At 49.4% G+C, this 18,277-nt stretch overlaps 1 protein-coding gene across 2 annotated transcripts in view; it reads left to right on the top strand.

Moving 5' to 3' along the window:
* Positions 1-18,277, top strand: part of shank3a (SH3 and multiple ankyrin repeat domains 3a) — a 176,202-nt gene that overhangs the window by 153,151 nt on the left and 4,774 nt on the right. Inside the window, exons 15-24 of one of the 2 annotated variants that reach the window (XM_076049282.1) lie at positions 702-777; positions 3,023-3,105; positions 4,376-4,500; positions 5,231-5,366; positions 9,523-9,603; positions 9,810-9,833; positions 10,225-10,352; positions 10,506-10,614; positions 11,497-12,026; positions 12,115-14,204. In XM_076049282.1, coding sequence (XP_075905397.1) covers positions 702-777; positions 3,023-3,105; positions 4,376-4,500; positions 5,231-5,366; positions 9,523-9,603; positions 9,810-9,833; positions 10,225-10,352; positions 10,506-10,614; positions 11,497-12,026; positions 12,115-14,204 — 3,382 coding nt within the window. The remainder of the gene's footprint in view (positions 1-701; positions 778-3,022; positions 3,106-4,375; positions 4,501-5,230; positions 5,367-9,522; positions 9,604-9,809; positions 9,834-10,224; positions 10,353-10,505; positions 10,615-11,496; positions 12,027-12,114; positions 14,205-18,277) is intronic. The other variant, XM_076049283.1, reaches the window with a different exon arrangement.

An 18,277-nucleotide genomic window follows, 5' to 3' on the forward strand; every position in this document is an offset into this window, starting at 1 on the left:
GACTCTGTCCTTCCTCAATCACAGTCAAGGCGGCTGGAACGTTTCTAAATTCCACTTTGAGGATCCCACGTTGCTTTCAGATCAATTTTCCATTTTCCACGACAGAGTTCAGTGGAGCGCGATTCATTAACAAGAACAAAGAGAACAACAGAAACCCACTCAGTTCAGCTTCCTGCTCAAACTGAGGCTCCTACACCACTAAGGTGTGTGTGCTGGTCCCCGGGCCCTGCTGAATGCAGTGGGTGGTGTCAGCAAAGGCAACTCCACCTGAGAACCTGGGCCAGGCTAAGCAGTGAAATGCTACGCTGGCTCCTGATTGGCTACTGAGGGCTGCCTGGCTGAAGCTGCTGCTGTCTGGAGTCTTTCACTCACTGACGAGAGGGCGGGCGGTGTTATAGTTCTGAAACTGAAGGGGGGAATGAGTTTTGCGTGTGGTGCACTATGATATAACAGCACGGTCTCTCAAGCTGTTTTAATCTGTGAAGTTTTAGTGCTGCAAGTTTCCCAGTTTGGGGTCAATACAGTCCATCTACTCTGTTCTATTCTATTCAACATAACTTTGGCATTCCTTCCAAAACCAAAGTGAAAATGGTCGTGATTATTGTGAAACCATTGTGGTATTTTTCCTCTATGCATAAAGAAGACGCATTGCTGGAGCTCTGTGATGTCATGGCCCTCCTTGTCTTGTTGACTTTGTGCAGAGACTCGGGAGGACCGCACCAAGAGACTGTTCAGACACTACACTGTGGGCTCCTACGACAACTTCACCTCGTACAGGTACAGCACGTCACTGCCACACAGCTGCACTCCAGTCGTTCACTTCCTGTCAGCTTTCACCTGAATAAGAGTGAAAAAAAAGTTCTGGAAGCTGCTGCCATCTAAAGGCACAAAGCTGACAGTGCACCTGCTTAAGACTGTGAAGCGACTAAAATTATAAATTTTCATGTTATTATTTCACCCATATTTTCCCCCCTCCTATTTTGATTCTACATCTGCAGACTTTACTGCGTTTCGCTGACTCCCAGCTCGTTACCTGCCGTGCAGCTTTTACTGCCTCGTAAATTCCCTCTTTATTGGCCTGCCGTGGCAGTTTAATACACAGCACAGTGGTTGTGTGAAATGTCAGAGCACTGTGATCCATGTGCATGTAAAGTATGCCGCGCGACTCGTGTAGTGCGCTGAGGCCATGTCAGTCTGGAGGAGAAGCGGATTTGAATATAATTGAATAACACAGATAGGTCACGCTGCATTTCGAGGCAGGCGACACCATGAAGGTCTAATAACAGACTGGCGCTGTGGTTAGAATGGGTCTATAAAAGCAATGCTTCAGACAATATGTGTTGTTTTTTTGTTTTTTTTATGTTTGTGCCACATATAACAGCCAGTTAGTTAAAGGAGAAAAAGTTAAAGTGTCCAGTTTTTGGTACATAAATTGCAGTGTATCTAATTTTACATGAGATGTTTTTCTCTTTGTTTATGATACATTTCTAGTATTGCATTTTCATAGGTTTGTGTGTTTGTCAGGGTTCTTGCCTACACATGTTGCTAAGGCAGAGGTCTAAAGTCACTCAGTAAATGATGCATTGGTTTTATGGGGTTAAAACCAAATTACAACATGAAAGATTCTCAGCAGTCAGCGTGCAGCCTTCCCCTCTCGAAAGTCGCAGCGTGATGCACAACAGAGATGCCAGTGTCGTAGTTCTTCAATCCCGAGCGGCAGCGTTGGTGCTAAAGAGCCGCCGGAGCCGAGCGGCTGCAGAGGTTCTTGTTGTGACGGCGGCTCTTTGACCTCCTGTGTCCTGCAGAAGGGTTTGTTACGGCTCCCCGGCCTCCAGCAGCAGGCGCTGTGTGTCACCGCGGTAAGACCGGCAGTGTGAAGTGCAGCTCAGCTTGTGGGTCTGCAGCCGCCCACTGCAGTCAGCAACCTCAGCACCAGCCGCTGTGGCTGACGATGTTGGAGAAGCACGCAGAAGACACCGCAGAGCCGTCAGATCCAGAGTTCAGGCTGTGAACTGTGTGCAAAATACACAGCAGTATTATAATGTTTCAAGACTTTGCAGAATGACTGCACCAGCTCTTTCAAACTTCTATAATTGGGTTCTAAATGTCTTTAACATGCAGCACGCACATTTATAAATATTTATATATATATAAATAAAAAAACAAAACTTCAATCCAGAACAGAATGATGGTTCCTGACATCAAGACCTTCAGCTCCTGCAAACATCATCTTCCTTCATTCCTGACTCTGGATCCACATGTATGATGGAGACTGACACTCTTACACAGCGGCAGCACGCTGAGTTGCAGCTCGCAGGAAAATATCAGCACCGATTAAAACAGAGGCAGAGGGACGTTGTCTCGTTTGCAGCGATCTCAAGTTTCAGCAGCATTAGCAAGAGACCCACACTGTCCAGTCTGGAAATAAACACTCACCGCAGGGCTGAATTCTGCTGCTTTTTGTCTTGCTGTTGAAATCTGTGCTTTACTAACCAGCCTGATCCGGCTTTGCTTCCGCTTTTCAAAAACTAACATGTGAGTGAACTCACTGGCTGGATCCGTCCCCCCAGTCGCTCACAAAAAGCCTCCATCACAGCCCAATCAGAGGCCCATCAGAGCTTCTCCAGCAGCCCCCCCACCCCCCTGCAGCCTGGGGACTCCCAGCAGCCTCTGCTCCTCTGAGGGATGAGCCTAAAGATTGAGTCACGCTGGGCTTTTTATATCAAGGAGGCTTCGATCAGGAGACTGAACTCTCAATCACACCGTCAATCTCCCCAAACAGCCGCTAATCCCGCCCACTAGCTTGGCTTTCATTTTGTTGGTGAACACTAAACAAGTGTGTGTGTGTGTGTGTGTGTGTGTGTGTCTCTCTGGCCTTCTTCTCCCCCTCTTTTCTTCTCCATGTGTGTGTGTGTGTGTGTGTGTGTGTGTGTGTGTGTGTGTGTGTGTGTGTGTGTGTGTGTGTGTGTGGACGGTGCACGACTCATACCTGCTTTCTCTCTGTATGCTCTCTGCTTCACAGCGACTATATCATAGAGGAGAAAAATGCTGTTTTACAGAAGAAAGAAAACGAGGGCTTTGGCTTCGTCCTGCGTGGAGCCAAAGGTGAGACACACACACACACACACACACACACTGCTTTCATGTTGTGAGAGTTTGTATAGGAGAAGCTGCGTGTGTCTGAGTCAACAGCACCAGCGGCATCAGTCGACATTCAGCCGCTCGACTCGACTTCACGCTGGCTGCTGTGTGTGTGTGTGTGTGTGTGTGTGTGTGTGTGTGTGTGTGTGTGTGTGTGTGTGTGTGTTTGTGGTCCATTTGGTGGCGTCATCCTTGGCTGAGCTGTCGGCTCACTGTCCCATCTGTTCCTCACACATGGTGTTGTACTCCTCCTCCTCCTCCTCTTCTTCTCTCCGTTCTCTCGTTTCCCCCTGAACGCCGTCCCCAAATTCTCTTCTTCTTCTTCTTCTTCTTGTCTATAACTTTGCGCCCTCCCGCAGTCGACACACACTCCTCACTCGGTGTGCACGTGCCAGCTGTCCCTCCCTGGGCCGGTCGCCATGGCAACCCTGCGTCTCCAGCACTGCTGCTGTCTCCATGTGCTTTACAGCTCCATCACTCACTACCACCAGGCTCTCCTTTACTCACTGCTCTCTCTCACACGCACACACACACACACACAAGAATTGTGTAAATTGGAAATATTAAATATGCATGCGGTTGAGCAGGTGGAAATCAGTAAACGTTTGCAACTCCATGGTAGAATTAGAATAGAATAATATTTTTTAAGTAAAGCTGCAGCATTTCTCACTCACATTTTCACTTCCTGGCTGGCTGTTGAGGTGTTGCATTTAGAATTGCACCACATTTGGTAGGAAATGGAAGAAAAGATATATAAATATATATATTTATATATACTGTATTTGTATTCATGTGTGTTTTTGGGGAAGTCACTTAAAATATCATTTATCCATCCATCCATTTTCCATACCTGCTTATTCCTGAGCTCAGGGTCACTGTTGTCAGCTGGAGCCTCTGGCAGCTGTCACCTAAAATAACCTAATATAATATTGACATGAGAAGCAGGTTGTCTTGGGAGGAGGCAGCAGCAGCAGTTTGGGATTGTTCCTTTGACATCACTGCTGCCATCAGAAATATGTCAACGTTGTTGCAATATGCTTTCTTACCATTAGAGGTCACTGAATCTTACACACGCTGCCTTTTAAAACTTCTAATTTAACTCATTTATTTCAGTTATTTCTGAGTTTCAGCCATCAGTGTTTTGCCACTATTTTCAACTCCACCCTAAATGGACCTGTTCTAAGGTTCTAAGGAGGGATCAGCGTAACGCTCCTCTCTGGGTTTCTCCGTGCAGCCGAGACGCCTATTGAGGAGTTCACCCCAACCCCGGCATTCCCGGCCCTCCAGTACCTGGAGTCTGTGGACGTGGAGGGCGTGGCCTGGAGGGCCGGACTGAGAACAGGAGATTTTCTCATCGAGGTAATGGGACGACTGCTGCTGGCTGTGTGTGTGTGTGTGTGTGTGTGTGTGTGTGTGTGTGTGTGTGTGTGTGCTGTCAGCTCTCAGTCGACTGAGCGGATCACGTGCACGCTGTACAATGCACATGCATCATTTCATTAAAAGCGCAGCGTGATGCATCCAGCCGAGGTGGAATTGGGGGTCGGTGGAGGTGATGTTTGTATCTTCACCAGCAGCTCCACCTGCTGCTGGTGAAGATACAAACATCACCTCCACCGACCCCCATCATGAGTAGATGATGACAGGATCCCCACAAGGCCCTCCGAACTTGAAGAAACGATATTAATAGTCAGTCAGTCATCAAACAGCTGTAGCTCCTCCATGTTTGTAGTGTTTTCAGAGTCATTCCAATAAAGAGCTAAACACTGTGGTGGTCCAGGATGGTTCTAGGAGGTTCTGGGAGGTTGTAAGAGCTAAACACCCTGGTGGGGCTTCAAAGACGGTGATTTGTTGTAACTTTTTGTTCATTTTCAATGGACATTAAAGCAAGGTGTTTTCTACACATCCCATGATGTATTTTTCCTGCAATGAGATGGCTCACCAAAACACTCCATGTATCTGCAGCTGGGTCATGAGTCAAAGGGTTTGCCCTCTCTGGTGTAGACCAGGTGAGCCTGGTGGTGTGTGCTGCTAAATGAATGTAGCCTAAGAAAGAAAATGCACAATTCTGTCTTTGTGGTTGTTTTCTCAGGTCAATGGCGTGAATGTGGTGAAGGTGGGACATAAGCAGGTGGTGTCCCTCATCAGGCAAGGAGGCAACAGGCTGCTGATGAAGGTGGTGTCCGTCACACGCAAACCTGAGACTGAGGAGGTCATTCGCAAAAAAGGTGAGGACAGGACGCCTGCAGTCAAACTCCTTTGTGCGTTTATTCAAGTTATGTGACTGCAATCTCCAGATCTTCCAGAACTTACAGGTTGAGTGTGTCATATTTGGAGTTTTTTTTTTTAAGAAAAAACAGCGACATCAAGTGGTTACATTTTAAATTGCGGCGGTCTTTCACTTAGTCCCGCCTGGGACTCCATACCGTCCCCCTCCCGAGCTCGCCAGTGAACCACGGCGTTCTGCGAGCACAAACACAGACACCTCGTCCACCCTCTTCTTCCTTGGCTTTTTGAGGACGGCAGCTTTCATTGTAAATCTGGCTGGATTGTCCACACCAGGCTTCCTTAGAAATATGGTGGTGCGAGACGGCAGATAACTGGGAGCACCGGGACCCTGTTGCTCTGTGTATATCTGGGGCGACTGTAGCTCAGGAGGTAGAGCGGGTTGACCAATGACCGAAAGGTTGGCGGTTGGTGGTCGGAGGGGCCGTTTGATTGGCTGCCAGGCATCCGTCAGTCTGTCCCAGGGCAGCTGTGGCTACACATGTAACTCCACCACCACCAGTGTGACTGCGGTGTGGGTGAATAATGGCTTCAAGTGCTTTGGGTGCCATGAAACGCGCTACATAAATCCAATCCATTACTATTATACACATATAAAAGCCATTCTAAAAGTAGGGAAACCAAATAACTTTCATTGTACCGTGAGTAAACACTTTTATTTATGTATTTAGGGGCTGTATGTTGAACTTTTACCAACATACAAATCATAAATGAAGCCTAATTTTACAGACTGGACCTGTAAAGTAAAAACCACTGCTTTGTGTCTTACCTTACTGAATATAATATAATATAAGAACCTGCTGCTCCATTATCAGTTGATTAGCACCATGGTGTTAATTGGTGTTAATGCTCAGGCAGTCATGGCGATGACGTGCGGCTGCTCTGATGAAGGCGTGTGAGAGCAGCGCGGCTGGAAGACATTCCCACACTGTTGTGTCCTGCCGTGGATTCCTGCTGGTTTCCATGTCAACCGCAGCTCGCCATTACTCAGCTCCCACTCAGCCCCGGCACCGTGACCTCACCACTGTGTCCAAAGTGAGTTTGGCTGGCGCGTGTGCACGTGGAGGGCCGAGCGTGTTCGAAAGGTGCGCGCGCCTGCTTTTGAAAGTGATGGCGACACGGGCAGAGTGATAAACGACTTTGCCCCATTTTCATTGAGGCGGCACTGCGTCAGCTGGATCCTCCTCTTCACTGCCTTTTAATCTCACTTTGTCTCACTCCTATCTCTCTCTCCCCCCCCCCCTTCTCTCTCTTTCACCCCTGAAGTTTTTTTTTTTGCTTCTTTTCTTCTTTTGCTCGAGGAGAATTTTTCTTTCAAGACGAGATCCTCTTTTCATGAAAATTCCTCAGCTTGATAATCACATGACAGGTCATTCCCAGTGTCCTCTGACTGTCTGTCGCCATTCAAAGCAAACCGTTTGGGAATCACAGTTACACAACTTTTGATCTGGGATTTTAATGTTTCCTTCAATTGAATTTTCTGCTGATTGTGCTGAAGACAGTTGTGGTTGTGGATCAAACTGCTGAAAGCATTTGCTTCAAATTGGTTTTGAAAACATATGAATCCATATGCTAATTTTGCATATCACTGGACTTTTGATTGCTTTGCAAAGTCTTGCCTTGTTTGCCTTCATATTGTCTGATGAAGAGCCCTGTGGTGCTCCTTTACGTTGATGATGCGACAATTCATTCATGCACAAAACAAATGAACAACCTCAAGACTTTATGTCGTGCATTTTGGATTCCTTCTATTTTCCAAATTGTAGAAGAAGAAAAAATGCAAGAGTCCCTCAATTATACTGTCAAACTGTGCTGAACTGAGGAAGGTCACATCATGCAGTATGATCTTTTAGTCCCTGCATGGTTCTGCACATGGTGTGGAAGATATTTAACATGAAAAATGTGGAGTGTAACGTGTGATTATTATGCAGCCCACTGTCTCAGCATTGCTTTTCTCATCTACAAAGCTATATCTTGCAGCTTTGGTAGAACAGTTGCCTCGTCAACGTCACAGTCGCCAACACTTTGTTGTGCGCTTGTTGTCTTCCTTCAACCACTTCATCCTCGGTCCCCTGTTGCCACCTATGGCTGAGCTGACCAGATGTCACATTTTGCGAGGGGGCGGCGAGGGATGACGAGGTCGACCGGAAGCAAATGAGCTTTTTCACATTGACGCCTTGTTAACCAAAGATGAGCAGATATGCAAACAGCTGTAGAGACCAGAGTAAACAGGAATCCTCACTGGTGTTTCAAACTCCTGCCTAACGTCTTTCTCACATCGTCTGCCAAATTCACTCAAACCACCCCACTCCCCCACTTCCACCCACCCCCCCACTTCCCTGGCTGGACCCCTCCGCCACCCTCCAAGGGACTCTGGCTGCGTCGAGCTGTGACTCTCCTTCTCCTCATCCTCCTCCTTCTTCTTCTTCTTCTTCTTCTTCTTCTTCTTCTTCTTCTTCTTCTTCTTCTTCTCCGTCTCCTTCTTCTCCTCCTCCTCCTCCTTCTTCTTCTCCTTCTTCTCCTTCTTCCCCTCTTCCACTTCTCCGTCTCCTTCTCCTCCTTCTTCTCCTTCTTCTTATTCTCCTCCTCCTTCTTCTCCTTCTTCTCCTTCTTGGCACAGATGCGCCAGCCAGCATCAGTCGTCTCCTCGCACACGGAGGCACTGCAAAGCAAAAGCACATCCAAAACACACACACACACACACACCTTCTCTGCACCATGCAAGGCCTCCCTCCTGGCACGGTTGCCATGGCGACTACGGTGCATGTTTGAATTAAGCATTACATTACAGCAAGAGAATCTCTCTCTCTCTCTCTCTCTCTCCCTCTCACTCCCTCCCTCCCTCTCTGCTCCCTCTCGCTCTCCGTCCTCCTCCATCTCCTCCGCTCACTGCCGCTGTAGCACGGTGTGCAGTCTGGCCAGGAAATCATGAAGATGTCTGATGCGGGCTGTGCACCGGGATGGCGTATGTACTCCAGGTCTGGCAGACGCTGACGGCAGCAGCATGGTGGGGCTGTAGGGGGTGCGAGGGGCGGCGGTGGGACTTCCAGACCCCGGTGGCTTTGCGAAGTGGTGCATGGAGCGCGAGCTGCTCGATCTCAGCGAGAGGAAAGCTGATCTGGTTGTAGAGCGGGAGCATGATGAGGGAACTTGAATTTGTGAAAGCATGCAGTGTCTGCTGCTGCTGCTGCCGCTGCTGCTGCTGCTGCTGCTGCTGGGTTTGTGATCTGTATCTGACTGCATGACATGACATTGGCGCAACAGTCTCAACGCGCTTTTTCATACAGTGCATTCAACACACGTTCATACATGTCAGCAAGTTTTTCCCATTTGTTACATTTGCATTTGCAATCAGTGTTGAGTGTGATGGGACGGTAGCTGCTAGCTGCCTGCCCTTTAATGCATATTCACACGGGAGGATCCTCAAGGGGTTTTCCAGTATAAATTCTCCAGCACAAAAAAAAATCTCCTCAGCTAATAAATTTAACGTCGTCCCTCCGTCTGTATGCCCACATGCCATCGCGTTCTCCCTCAGGGTCTTTGATTTGCTCGTGTGGTCCCACTTGCGGAAGACTTTACATGGTGGTGGTGTGTGTTTGTGTCTACACACCTGCTACACACCAGACAGGCATCGCACGCTCAGTAAAATGGGAGATTCTCCTGCTCGCTGCACTTCCTGCATTGCCCTCACTCTGCCTATTGTGGGAGACATATTCTGTTGTTTAGAGCATGATGGGCGGATACACAGTGGGAGGACTGCTGCCGAGAGGACCCGACTGCACTGGGATGTTGGAGCCAGAGGAATTCACGCAGCGCAAAGAGCAAAAAACTGAAAGTTTTGTGCCGACGGACTGAGGGAATTTCCAGACGACAGAGCCCCAAAAGAGCAGAACATGAAGAAGTTGAGCTTCCACCGCAGCCTGAAAAAGGTGCAGTCCAAGTGCGAGTCGTCCGCCACGTCCGAACCCAACCAGGTGGCAGCGGCGAAGACGGGATGGAGCAGCCGTCTGGAGGACGCCAAGAGGGCTCTGAGCCGAAAAGCCAAAAGATTTTCCTCCCCCTTAAGCTCCTCCTCAACACCATGCCTTTTCTCCGCAGCTCCCCCGCCTCCCAAGAGAGCCCCTAGTACCACCCTGACCCTCCGCTCCAAGTCCATGACGGCTGAGTTGGAAGAACTGGGTGAGTGCCAGAGAGCTGGCATCCAAACTCCAGAACCTCCCTCCATCCCTCCTCTCCCCCGTCCTCTTCTCGTACATTTCCTCCCCCCCCCACCCCACCCCGGTCATCAAAGCTTTGTGTGTCTTCCTGACCTTTAGAACCTTTAGTCACTACTGTTGGCTTGTTCTTTACATTTTCTCTCCTGATACAATCTTTCTTCCACCAAGCTTCTGCTCGGAGACGAAGAGGAGGTGAGTCTGAGGCACCTCTCCAAATGTCATTAAAACAAAGACTGACTGCTGTGTCCGCCACAGCCGCGGCTATTTCTGTCACAAGAGCAGAACACTTGAAATAGGTGGTTCCCCCACTTTTCTACCCCCCCGCAACCCCCCTCCCTCCCCTGCTTCTCTCTTAGCTCCCCTTGAGGTCATTAAGGAAATATGCCCTTTCATTGAGATTGTTCAGCATTTTTCAAATGACACCACAGAGCCAGTACAGAGCGCGTAGCGCCGCCTCAACCGTGCCTTTTTAATCGCAGTTTGTACCGTCTGCGCTTGTGTTTGTAATTAAAGAAGAGATGACGGAGCGTTCCGCCGCTCTGGCTTCTCAGCGCTCAGTACTGGCTCACTTCCTGTTCCACAGAGAGGCTGGACGAGATGCTGGCATCCCAGGAGTCGGTGCTGCGTTCTCAGCCCTCAGAGGCAGATTACAGAGCAGCCACTGTCAAGCAGCGACCCACCAGCAGGAGAATAACACCAGCAGAGATCAGTGTGAGTGCAACCTACACACTGCATAACACTGGCAGATGGCAGGAGTTACTGTGGTACTATATATTCACACTGAAGTCTGCACACACCTCATGGTGTTCATTGTGCCGTTGTGCCCTGAAGCTTCTGAAAGTCATGTTGGTTCTCCTGTAACAGTCTCTGTTTGAGAGACAAGGGATGACTCTACATGGGGGAGGCCTCCACCCAGGCATGGAGAGGGGCCACATACCGTTGCCAAAAGGGGTCTCCAGGACCAAGTCTTTTGGTAAAACACCCACCCACCCACACAAAGTGTAGATATGAAATTGAAGCCAATGTCAATTAAAGGCCCAGTGTGTTAGAGTTGAATCCAATCTACTACTAAGTACTCATGCTAATCTTTTATTTAATCTTTTATTGATTTTGTTTTTCATTCTATTGATTTCAAGCCAACCAAAGTGCAAACATACATACAAAACAACAAACAAATCCACAGTTTTTCAAATCAAACATTGCAGGATTTTACCAGGTCAAATGAGTCCAATATAGATGACTTCAGAAACAGTGGCAGTGAACTTGATGGTCTCTCTTGTACAACTTGCAACGCCAGGAGGAAATCATTGAGCAGATGAAATATTCTACACTACAGTAGATGTGCAGTGGAGCGATATTGGCCATCTCCTTACAAGTGCACCGTTATGCAAATGTGATGTTTGTTATTGGCCAGTGAAAACACACCAGATCCTTTTCTGTATGACTTTATCAAAACCGTACATCTGAGGTCTTCCGATGTTGCCTGTTTGGGCCATTGATGAAACAAACTGCATCACAGCAACCATAGAAAGAAGTTTACTAAAAATGATGTTGCAGGGACTCTGCTAATATTGGAGCATTGGTTAAAAGAGAAAGCTGTAAAAGGTCTAGACATGGTCAAGGTAGAGACATCTGATACGCATCCTGTGTCCACTGCGTGCGTGGGGAGGATGAATGGGCATCAACCAGAACAGAAAAACAATTTGTGGCAGGTCAACACAAGATGAAATGTTGCATGGGTGACACTGACATCTCGACACAAGCTTAAACTAGAGTTGACCTCCCAGCAGTTTCACCACTTACAGCACTGCGGCGTTCCTGCCTTGCTGAATGTGTGCTCTGGCTCCCCCGCCAGGTGCCACTGAGGAGGACCGACTGTCCGCCCTCGCAGGCGAGCACAGATTCCCCCGCAGCTCCTCTATGACGGACAGCCTTCGAGACCAACCGCAACCCCATCCCATCCCTCCACCTCCGCAGATGGCGCCTCCTCCACCGCCCTATTACCTAGACACCGGCCCCCCTCCGGCATTCTGCCCTCCTCCTCCCCCCTCCAGGACCCAGAGCCAGGGCCACGAGATGGGAGCTGGACGCTCGAGCTTCAAGCCCTCCTCCTTGGACTTGCCTTATGAAGCCGCTCAGCGCCAGGCCACTCTCATTGAGAGGCAGAAGAAAGCCCGCTCCATGATCATCCTCCAGGACTCCTCCCATTTACCCGTGGAGCCGACAGAAATTCCCCGTCCCTCTGCTGCTACGCCGCCAGAGCGAATCAAAAGGAAGGGGCGGGTGATTGACAACCCTTACGCCAACGTGGGTCAGTTTAGCATCGGACTGTACACGCCAACCAAGCCCCAAAGGAAAAAAAGTCCCCTTGTGAAACAGCTACAGGTAGGTGTTGTTAACCATTCGTCCAGCTGTCTGGACTTTGTCAGCCTCAAGGCTGTTTTTGGCAATGGCTGTTGTGTCTGTTTTACAGGTGGAGGATGCGCAAGAAAAAGCCAGTATAGCCTTCGCTGCTGCCCACTCCCGAGAGAGTTCACCCTCAGGACGACACCCACACACCCATGGGCACACACACACCAGCCGTGCAGACTACTACCAGCAGCAGCTGATGGCTGAGCGAGAACACCTGCGCTCCCAGGGTGAGGTGGTCTTTCAGGGGAAGGGCCCGTTTGCTGCTGCCATCGCCGGAGCAGTGAAAGATCGAGAGCGTCGCCTCGAAGAACGGAGGAAATCCACTGTCTTCCTTTCTGTTGGGACTATGGAGGGGGCGTCCAGCTCTGAGGTCCCCTCCCTGACTCAGTCGCACTCCATTGACGAACGCATGCTCACCAGAGAACTCGGACAATTGCCTCCCCCTGCCTTGGCTCTGAGCCCCTCGCCCAGTGGAACCACCTTTATCCACCCACTGACAGGAAAGCCCCTGGACCCCAACTCTCCGCTGGCTCTTGCGCTGGCCGCAAGGGAGAGAGCGTTGACCTCCCAGAGCCACTCTCCAGCAGGCAGCCCAGAGCCGAGGACTAAACAGGAGCAGGCAGTCCAGGGCGGAATGTTTGTAGACCTTCAGACCAAAGAGTCGCCGCATGGGGAAGGAGCACCCTCAACCCCAACGTTCTCGCCTAAAAGCTCCAAGGCAGCAGGGCACGGCGTGGGATCCACGCTGGCCTCAATTTTAGTTTCTCAGCCCAGCAAATCGCAGTGGGCCCCGTCGCCGTCGCCCGTGTCGTTTCGGCAGGAGATGGAGGCGAGAGTCGAGGAGAGGAAGGAGGAAAAGAGAGTGGACGACAAAAAGACCATGCTGATAAGTATTATGGATACGTCACAGCAGAAGACAGCGGGGCTAATCATGGTCCATGCCACCAGTAACGGCCAGGCTGTTGGCTTAGGTGCGGAATTAGAGCAGTCACCTGCTCCAAAGTCCACGGAGCCCAGTAAATCTCCAACTCCACGGGCCAAATCCCCCAGTCCCGCCACCTCGCAGCCCCAGACTCAACATCCTGCCAGTTCGGCCCAAGACAAGGGCCTGGCTCAGGGAAGCTCGGAAGAAGACGTGGATGCCTACACGGTGAGCCTGCCCCCTGCCATGTTGTCCTCGAGCGACGAAGAGACCCGAGAGGAGCTGCGTAAGATCGGAGTGGTTCCACCGCCAGACGAGTTCGCCAGTGGCTTGCTCGCACAAGCGCGGGGGACACCGGTGTCCCCCAGCAAATCTGCCTCGTCTCCTTCCACTCCCACCACGCCCACGCCCAAGACGCCCTCCACCCCGACGACTCCAACCATGACCCCCACGCAGCCACAGCCTCAGCCTCCCCAGGCCCCACCTCCACCCAGTGCAGCAGCTGTCTCAGGGAAGCCCTCTGATCCTCTGGAGCCCCCACCAGTGGGCGAATCTGGCTCTGCAGCAGACTCAGGCGTGGAGGAGGCTGACACCCGCAGCTCCAGTGAGCGAGAGAGGGACCACCATCTCGAGACCACCAGCACCGTCTCCACAGTCTCCAGCATGTCCACGCTGTCCTCAGAAAGCGGCGAGCCTGCCGACACACACACCACGCACACCTCCTATGCCGACGGGCAGACTTTTGTGCTCGACAAGCCGCCAGTGCCTCCGAAGCCCCGCCTGAAGTCCCAGATAGGAGGCAGCAAAGGCTCCGTCACCTTCAGGGATCCTCTGCTGAAGCAGAGCTCTGACAGCGAACTTCTATCACAGCAACAGGCTGCTGCTTTGGCTGCTGCGGCCGCCGGGGGCGCTGGGCTGCCCCCTGGTGGTTCAGCTTCGGTGACTGGACTGGCCCCTACTAAACCGCGCTACCTGTTCCAGCGGAGGTCGAAGCTGTGGGGAGACCCCGTGGAGCCTCGCGGCCCTGGCGTGGGGCTGGGTATCGGGAGTTTGGGTAACCTTGGCGGGCTGGGACTAGGGCTCGGCGCCGATGAGGGAGCCAAGCCTTCTGTCATGGGGGAGCTGAGCTCCAGACTGCAGCAGCTGAATAAAGACTCCAGGTCATTGGGAGAGGAACCACTGGGTGCATCACTTGACCCTGGCAGGAAGTCCCCTGTGACAGGTGCCAGGTAAGGTACAATCTTGCTGCCTTTGTTGTAAGAGTAAGATACGTTATGTGAGCAGATGTGAGGTTCCATCAAAGTTCCATCTATTTCTCATGAAAGACTTCAAATGAAACAGCAGACCAGCATCACCATCACCACACAGTCTGCATTTGGAGAACAAAAGCATAAATGTGCTGTGATAGCTACCAGCAGCCTGGAAATACCCCAGGTTTCTTTGATGTACTGATACCTACAGGCTCATGCACTGAAGCCAATTAGCAGAGCAACAACTATGGAACAAGAGTAATGTAATACATTTGTATAGTTTTTCTGATAAACATTGGTTTGTATAGATTGTATAGATGTGGTCCAAACGCAATCAATGTGTTGAGATGGGAGGTGCGGCTTGTTTCTACCTCACTGGTATCATTAGCACAGGGATGTTTTTGTGTCATATCTGTGAGTGTTGTTTTTCTTACATACACTTGAAACTACAATGAAGCCCTTTATATTTCTACAGATGTGAGGACTCCGAAGGGAATAAAGCTTAAGGTTATAGCACCTAGGGTAAACTCAAGCTTTCATTTTACTAACACCAATATTTATATATTTTTTTCTTCCAATCCTTCTGAAGAACCCCATCTTGAAAGTAGAACCCTTGTTCACATTTTGTGCCACACACTTACTTTTAGAGGACTTGTGACCTTGTCTGCACCACCTGGTTTCTTTGCCTCCGTGATCCCAAAGGACAAATAAAGATTTAAATTGTGTGTATTTATGGCTGTTAGTACGTTCAGAGAAAAGAAAGAGAAAGAAAGAAAAAATGTCTTAAGATCGTTGCTGTTCTTTGCAAACTGCCCCTTGTTTCCATAGTTACTGTTGGACTTCTAGGTCTCCAGAAAAGCAGTCTGCATTGTGAAATACATAGAGACCAGTGTGTATTAGATCATGTTACACAGTAACTGTGCTACATTCATTGTAGTCGGTTTTCATAGTGGTTAGGGAGGAAGGACGGACGACTCGAAGGACTTTGACCTTCTGAGTTGAGGAGGAACATTTAGATGAGGAGGTCCAAGAGTTGCATCCACTTTTTTTTGGTTTGCTTTTGTTTTATTAATTGGATTTATTTTGAGACCATTGACTCAAAATAAAAAGACAAATAAAAAAAAAAATAGGCCAATGTTGCTCAGACGAACCTTCTGTCAGTCTCATTCAAAGCAGGCTGTCAGACTTTTCCACTGCCAACGAGCCGCTCATCTGCGGGCAGACGCTCCCTTTTGGTGCAAGGGGCACCGTTGGTTGCACGTCGCGACCGTCGTGAGTCACGGCGTGCTGTGGTGTTTTCACAGAACTCTCAGCAAGGCCAGTCTGGGGTGAAGCGAAAACATGTTGTCCACCAAGGAGAACCCTTGAGTGCCGTTTGTTTGTCGTAAAACTCTGAGCCAGCGCTGACGGAACAGCCGGGACAGCAGCAGCTACTAGCACTTCCACTTCCTGGGTGCTTTTCAAGAGAAGCCTTGAAAGGAAACTGATTGGTCACTCATTATTAAACTGAAGTGGAAACACTGTAGTTTGGTTGACCGTAGCAGCTGACGGTCATTTAGTTCTGGGTTGGAGCGGTGGAGGCGAGCTTTCAGTTGGTGCAAACAAGGTCACATGGCTTAGAGGCATGCAATTTCTCTCCCCATCTGTCATGCACGCTTAGTGCTGGGTTCACACTATGACCCTACTTGCTACCCTTTCTAGCTTCTCCTCCAACTTTCCCCACCGTCCTTGTTCAAAGTATGCACAATACATCCTCATGCTGGAAGTCTTTGCTGCCATCGTTGATATGAATGCTGGAGACGGGAACGTCAACGTGGGTCCTGTCTGCACTGCCATTCCTCCACAGTATCAGCGATCACCACAAAGATTTGAAGGATGTATTTTCAGACATATTTGAACATGACTGAGCTATAATGGTGTGTCAGAGCGTCCCCTTGTGTTCTTGCCATTATTTTGTGTGAAAAGTCAGCGTTGGCAGCAGTCATCAGAAAATCCCTCCGTCTTATTTCTGCTCTGGTGACGAGTTAGCATTGCACATGGCTACTGTTCAAACTCGTGTCTGATGGTTCAGGCAGGAAAATGCGTTTTGTCTTTTTTTATATATATATATTTTTTTCTCAGCTTTGAATCTGAATGCACGCACCAGGCCAGCGTCAGCCTACACGTCTTCAGCAGTTTCCTGTCATGTCAAATAAGAGACGTGTTTTCTCCTGGGATTAATGGAGAGTCTCTGCAGATGTGATGGGAGTAACAATTCTCACATTAGTGACTGGTGGGAGCGTTAAATTAGTTGCATGCTGTGAATGGTAAACAGGAAGTAGTTTGGTGTCGACACAAGTCTGCAGCGACTCTTACGATGCAGAATATGGTTGTTGTTGTTGTTGTTGTTGTTGTTGTTGTTGTTGTTGTTGTTGTTGTTTTTAGGGAATATAAAATCTCTTTACTGTTATTCTAAGACGTGTCCAGGGTGTCACCCTGCCTTCACTCTACGACAGCTGGCAGAGGCTCCAGCAGACCCCTGGACCCTGAGCTCAGGAATAAGCGGGTATGGAAAATGGATGGATGTTTTTCTAAATTGATTAGTCGTTGCATTTTTGTGGTCAAAACAGTAAGAGGCAAAAAAGGTAATTAAAGGTTAGCGTGTAATATTTAGAGATTTTGAAAGCGAAACAGCGACACCAAGTGGTTTGTTTTCAGATTGCAGCGTCTTTCGCTTTCCCATCCCGTCCTCGTGAACCACGGTGGCCTGCGCACCCAAACCTGAATACCTCGTTCACCTTCTTCTTTGTTGGTTTATTTGACGACTCGATCACTTACCTTAATTTCAAAGCAGCTGGATTGTCCACACCAGGCTTCCTTATAAATGTGGCGGTGCAAGATGGTAGCTAACTAGTAGCAAGACCCTTATTGACATATGCATATTCTTATATATCTCTATGAGAACCATTCTAAGTGGAGCAAAACCAAATGACTTTTGTTGTACTGTGAGTACACACTGTCATTAATGTATTTATGGGCAGTTGATTAAACTTTGACCAATATAAAAATGATCAATCAAGCTAAATATTACACACTGGACCTGTAAGTCCTAACTGCTCAGAATACAACCACTCGGTATCAAGGCGTCGGTCGCTGATCCAAACCCTGGGTCAATCCGCCCCGAGCCAGGAGCTCAGCTTGCATGTCATGTGACAGCCTCTGTGGATGGAGCTCATGGCTCTGCTGAGATCATGCAGCAGAGTCCTTCTCCCTCCCGCCAGCAGAGATGATCTCTCACACCATTATTTCTCTCCCATTCTGTCTCTTTCTGTCAGCCTCTGCATTTACCCCCCCACCCCCGCTGCACTTCACATGTAACCAGCGGCCTCATTTCTGATGGGACTCCATCACATTGGTGATGAAGCTCATTCAGAAGCCACCCATGCTGCTCTAACCACTCTGCTCACACGCTGTGTGTGATGCCGCTGCCTTGTTTGGAGCCTCCACTCTCTCATCTTAGTCCAGTCCTGCTGTCTGTTTGTTATTTCCCCGCCATGTCGATTTTCCAGCAACTTTTTCTTCCAAGATGTCCATCATCCCTTGTTGTGTTGCTAATTTGTGCATTTCTGAAGCTCCTTGGTTATTTTCTCTTGAAACCAAATGACACCAGATGACTCTTCCCATCAAGACACCTGTGTACTTGGCATTTAAATAAAGACATTTGCATGTGGAGCCATCACAAATTCAAACACATTTGGATGTTGAGCCATCACGATTCCAGAAACCCAAAGCATTCACCACCAAATGTGGCTTCCCCAGCTGGTTGAGCAGCGCACCGGTGGAGCCGAGGCCACCGCCTGGTCCAAGCGGCATGTGTTTGCCTTTGAGTTGCCCATTGATCTGTTGTGTGTTTGTGTTCTGTGTGCAGTTGTTCTATGTGAATGGTGCTCATGTCTCTGTGGTGCAGCCCACCGGCCAGGTCCTCCGCTGCCGACGCCCACTGTGCCGTCTTTGTCATCCACTGACGTCGTGTTACAACTTTCCATCCGCGCGGACGCTCCCTCACGCCCCCC

The sequence above is a fragment of the Nelusetta ayraudi genome, unplaced genomic scaffold (genome assembly GCF_046127955.1).
Source record: "Nelusetta ayraudi isolate G7.1 ecotype Tasmania unplaced genomic scaffold, CSIRO-AGI_Nayr_v1 ptg000111l, whole genome shotgun sequence".
NCBI classification, from domain to species: domain Eukaryota; kingdom Metazoa; phylum Chordata; class Actinopteri; order Tetraodontiformes; family Monacanthidae; genus Nelusetta; species Nelusetta ayraudi.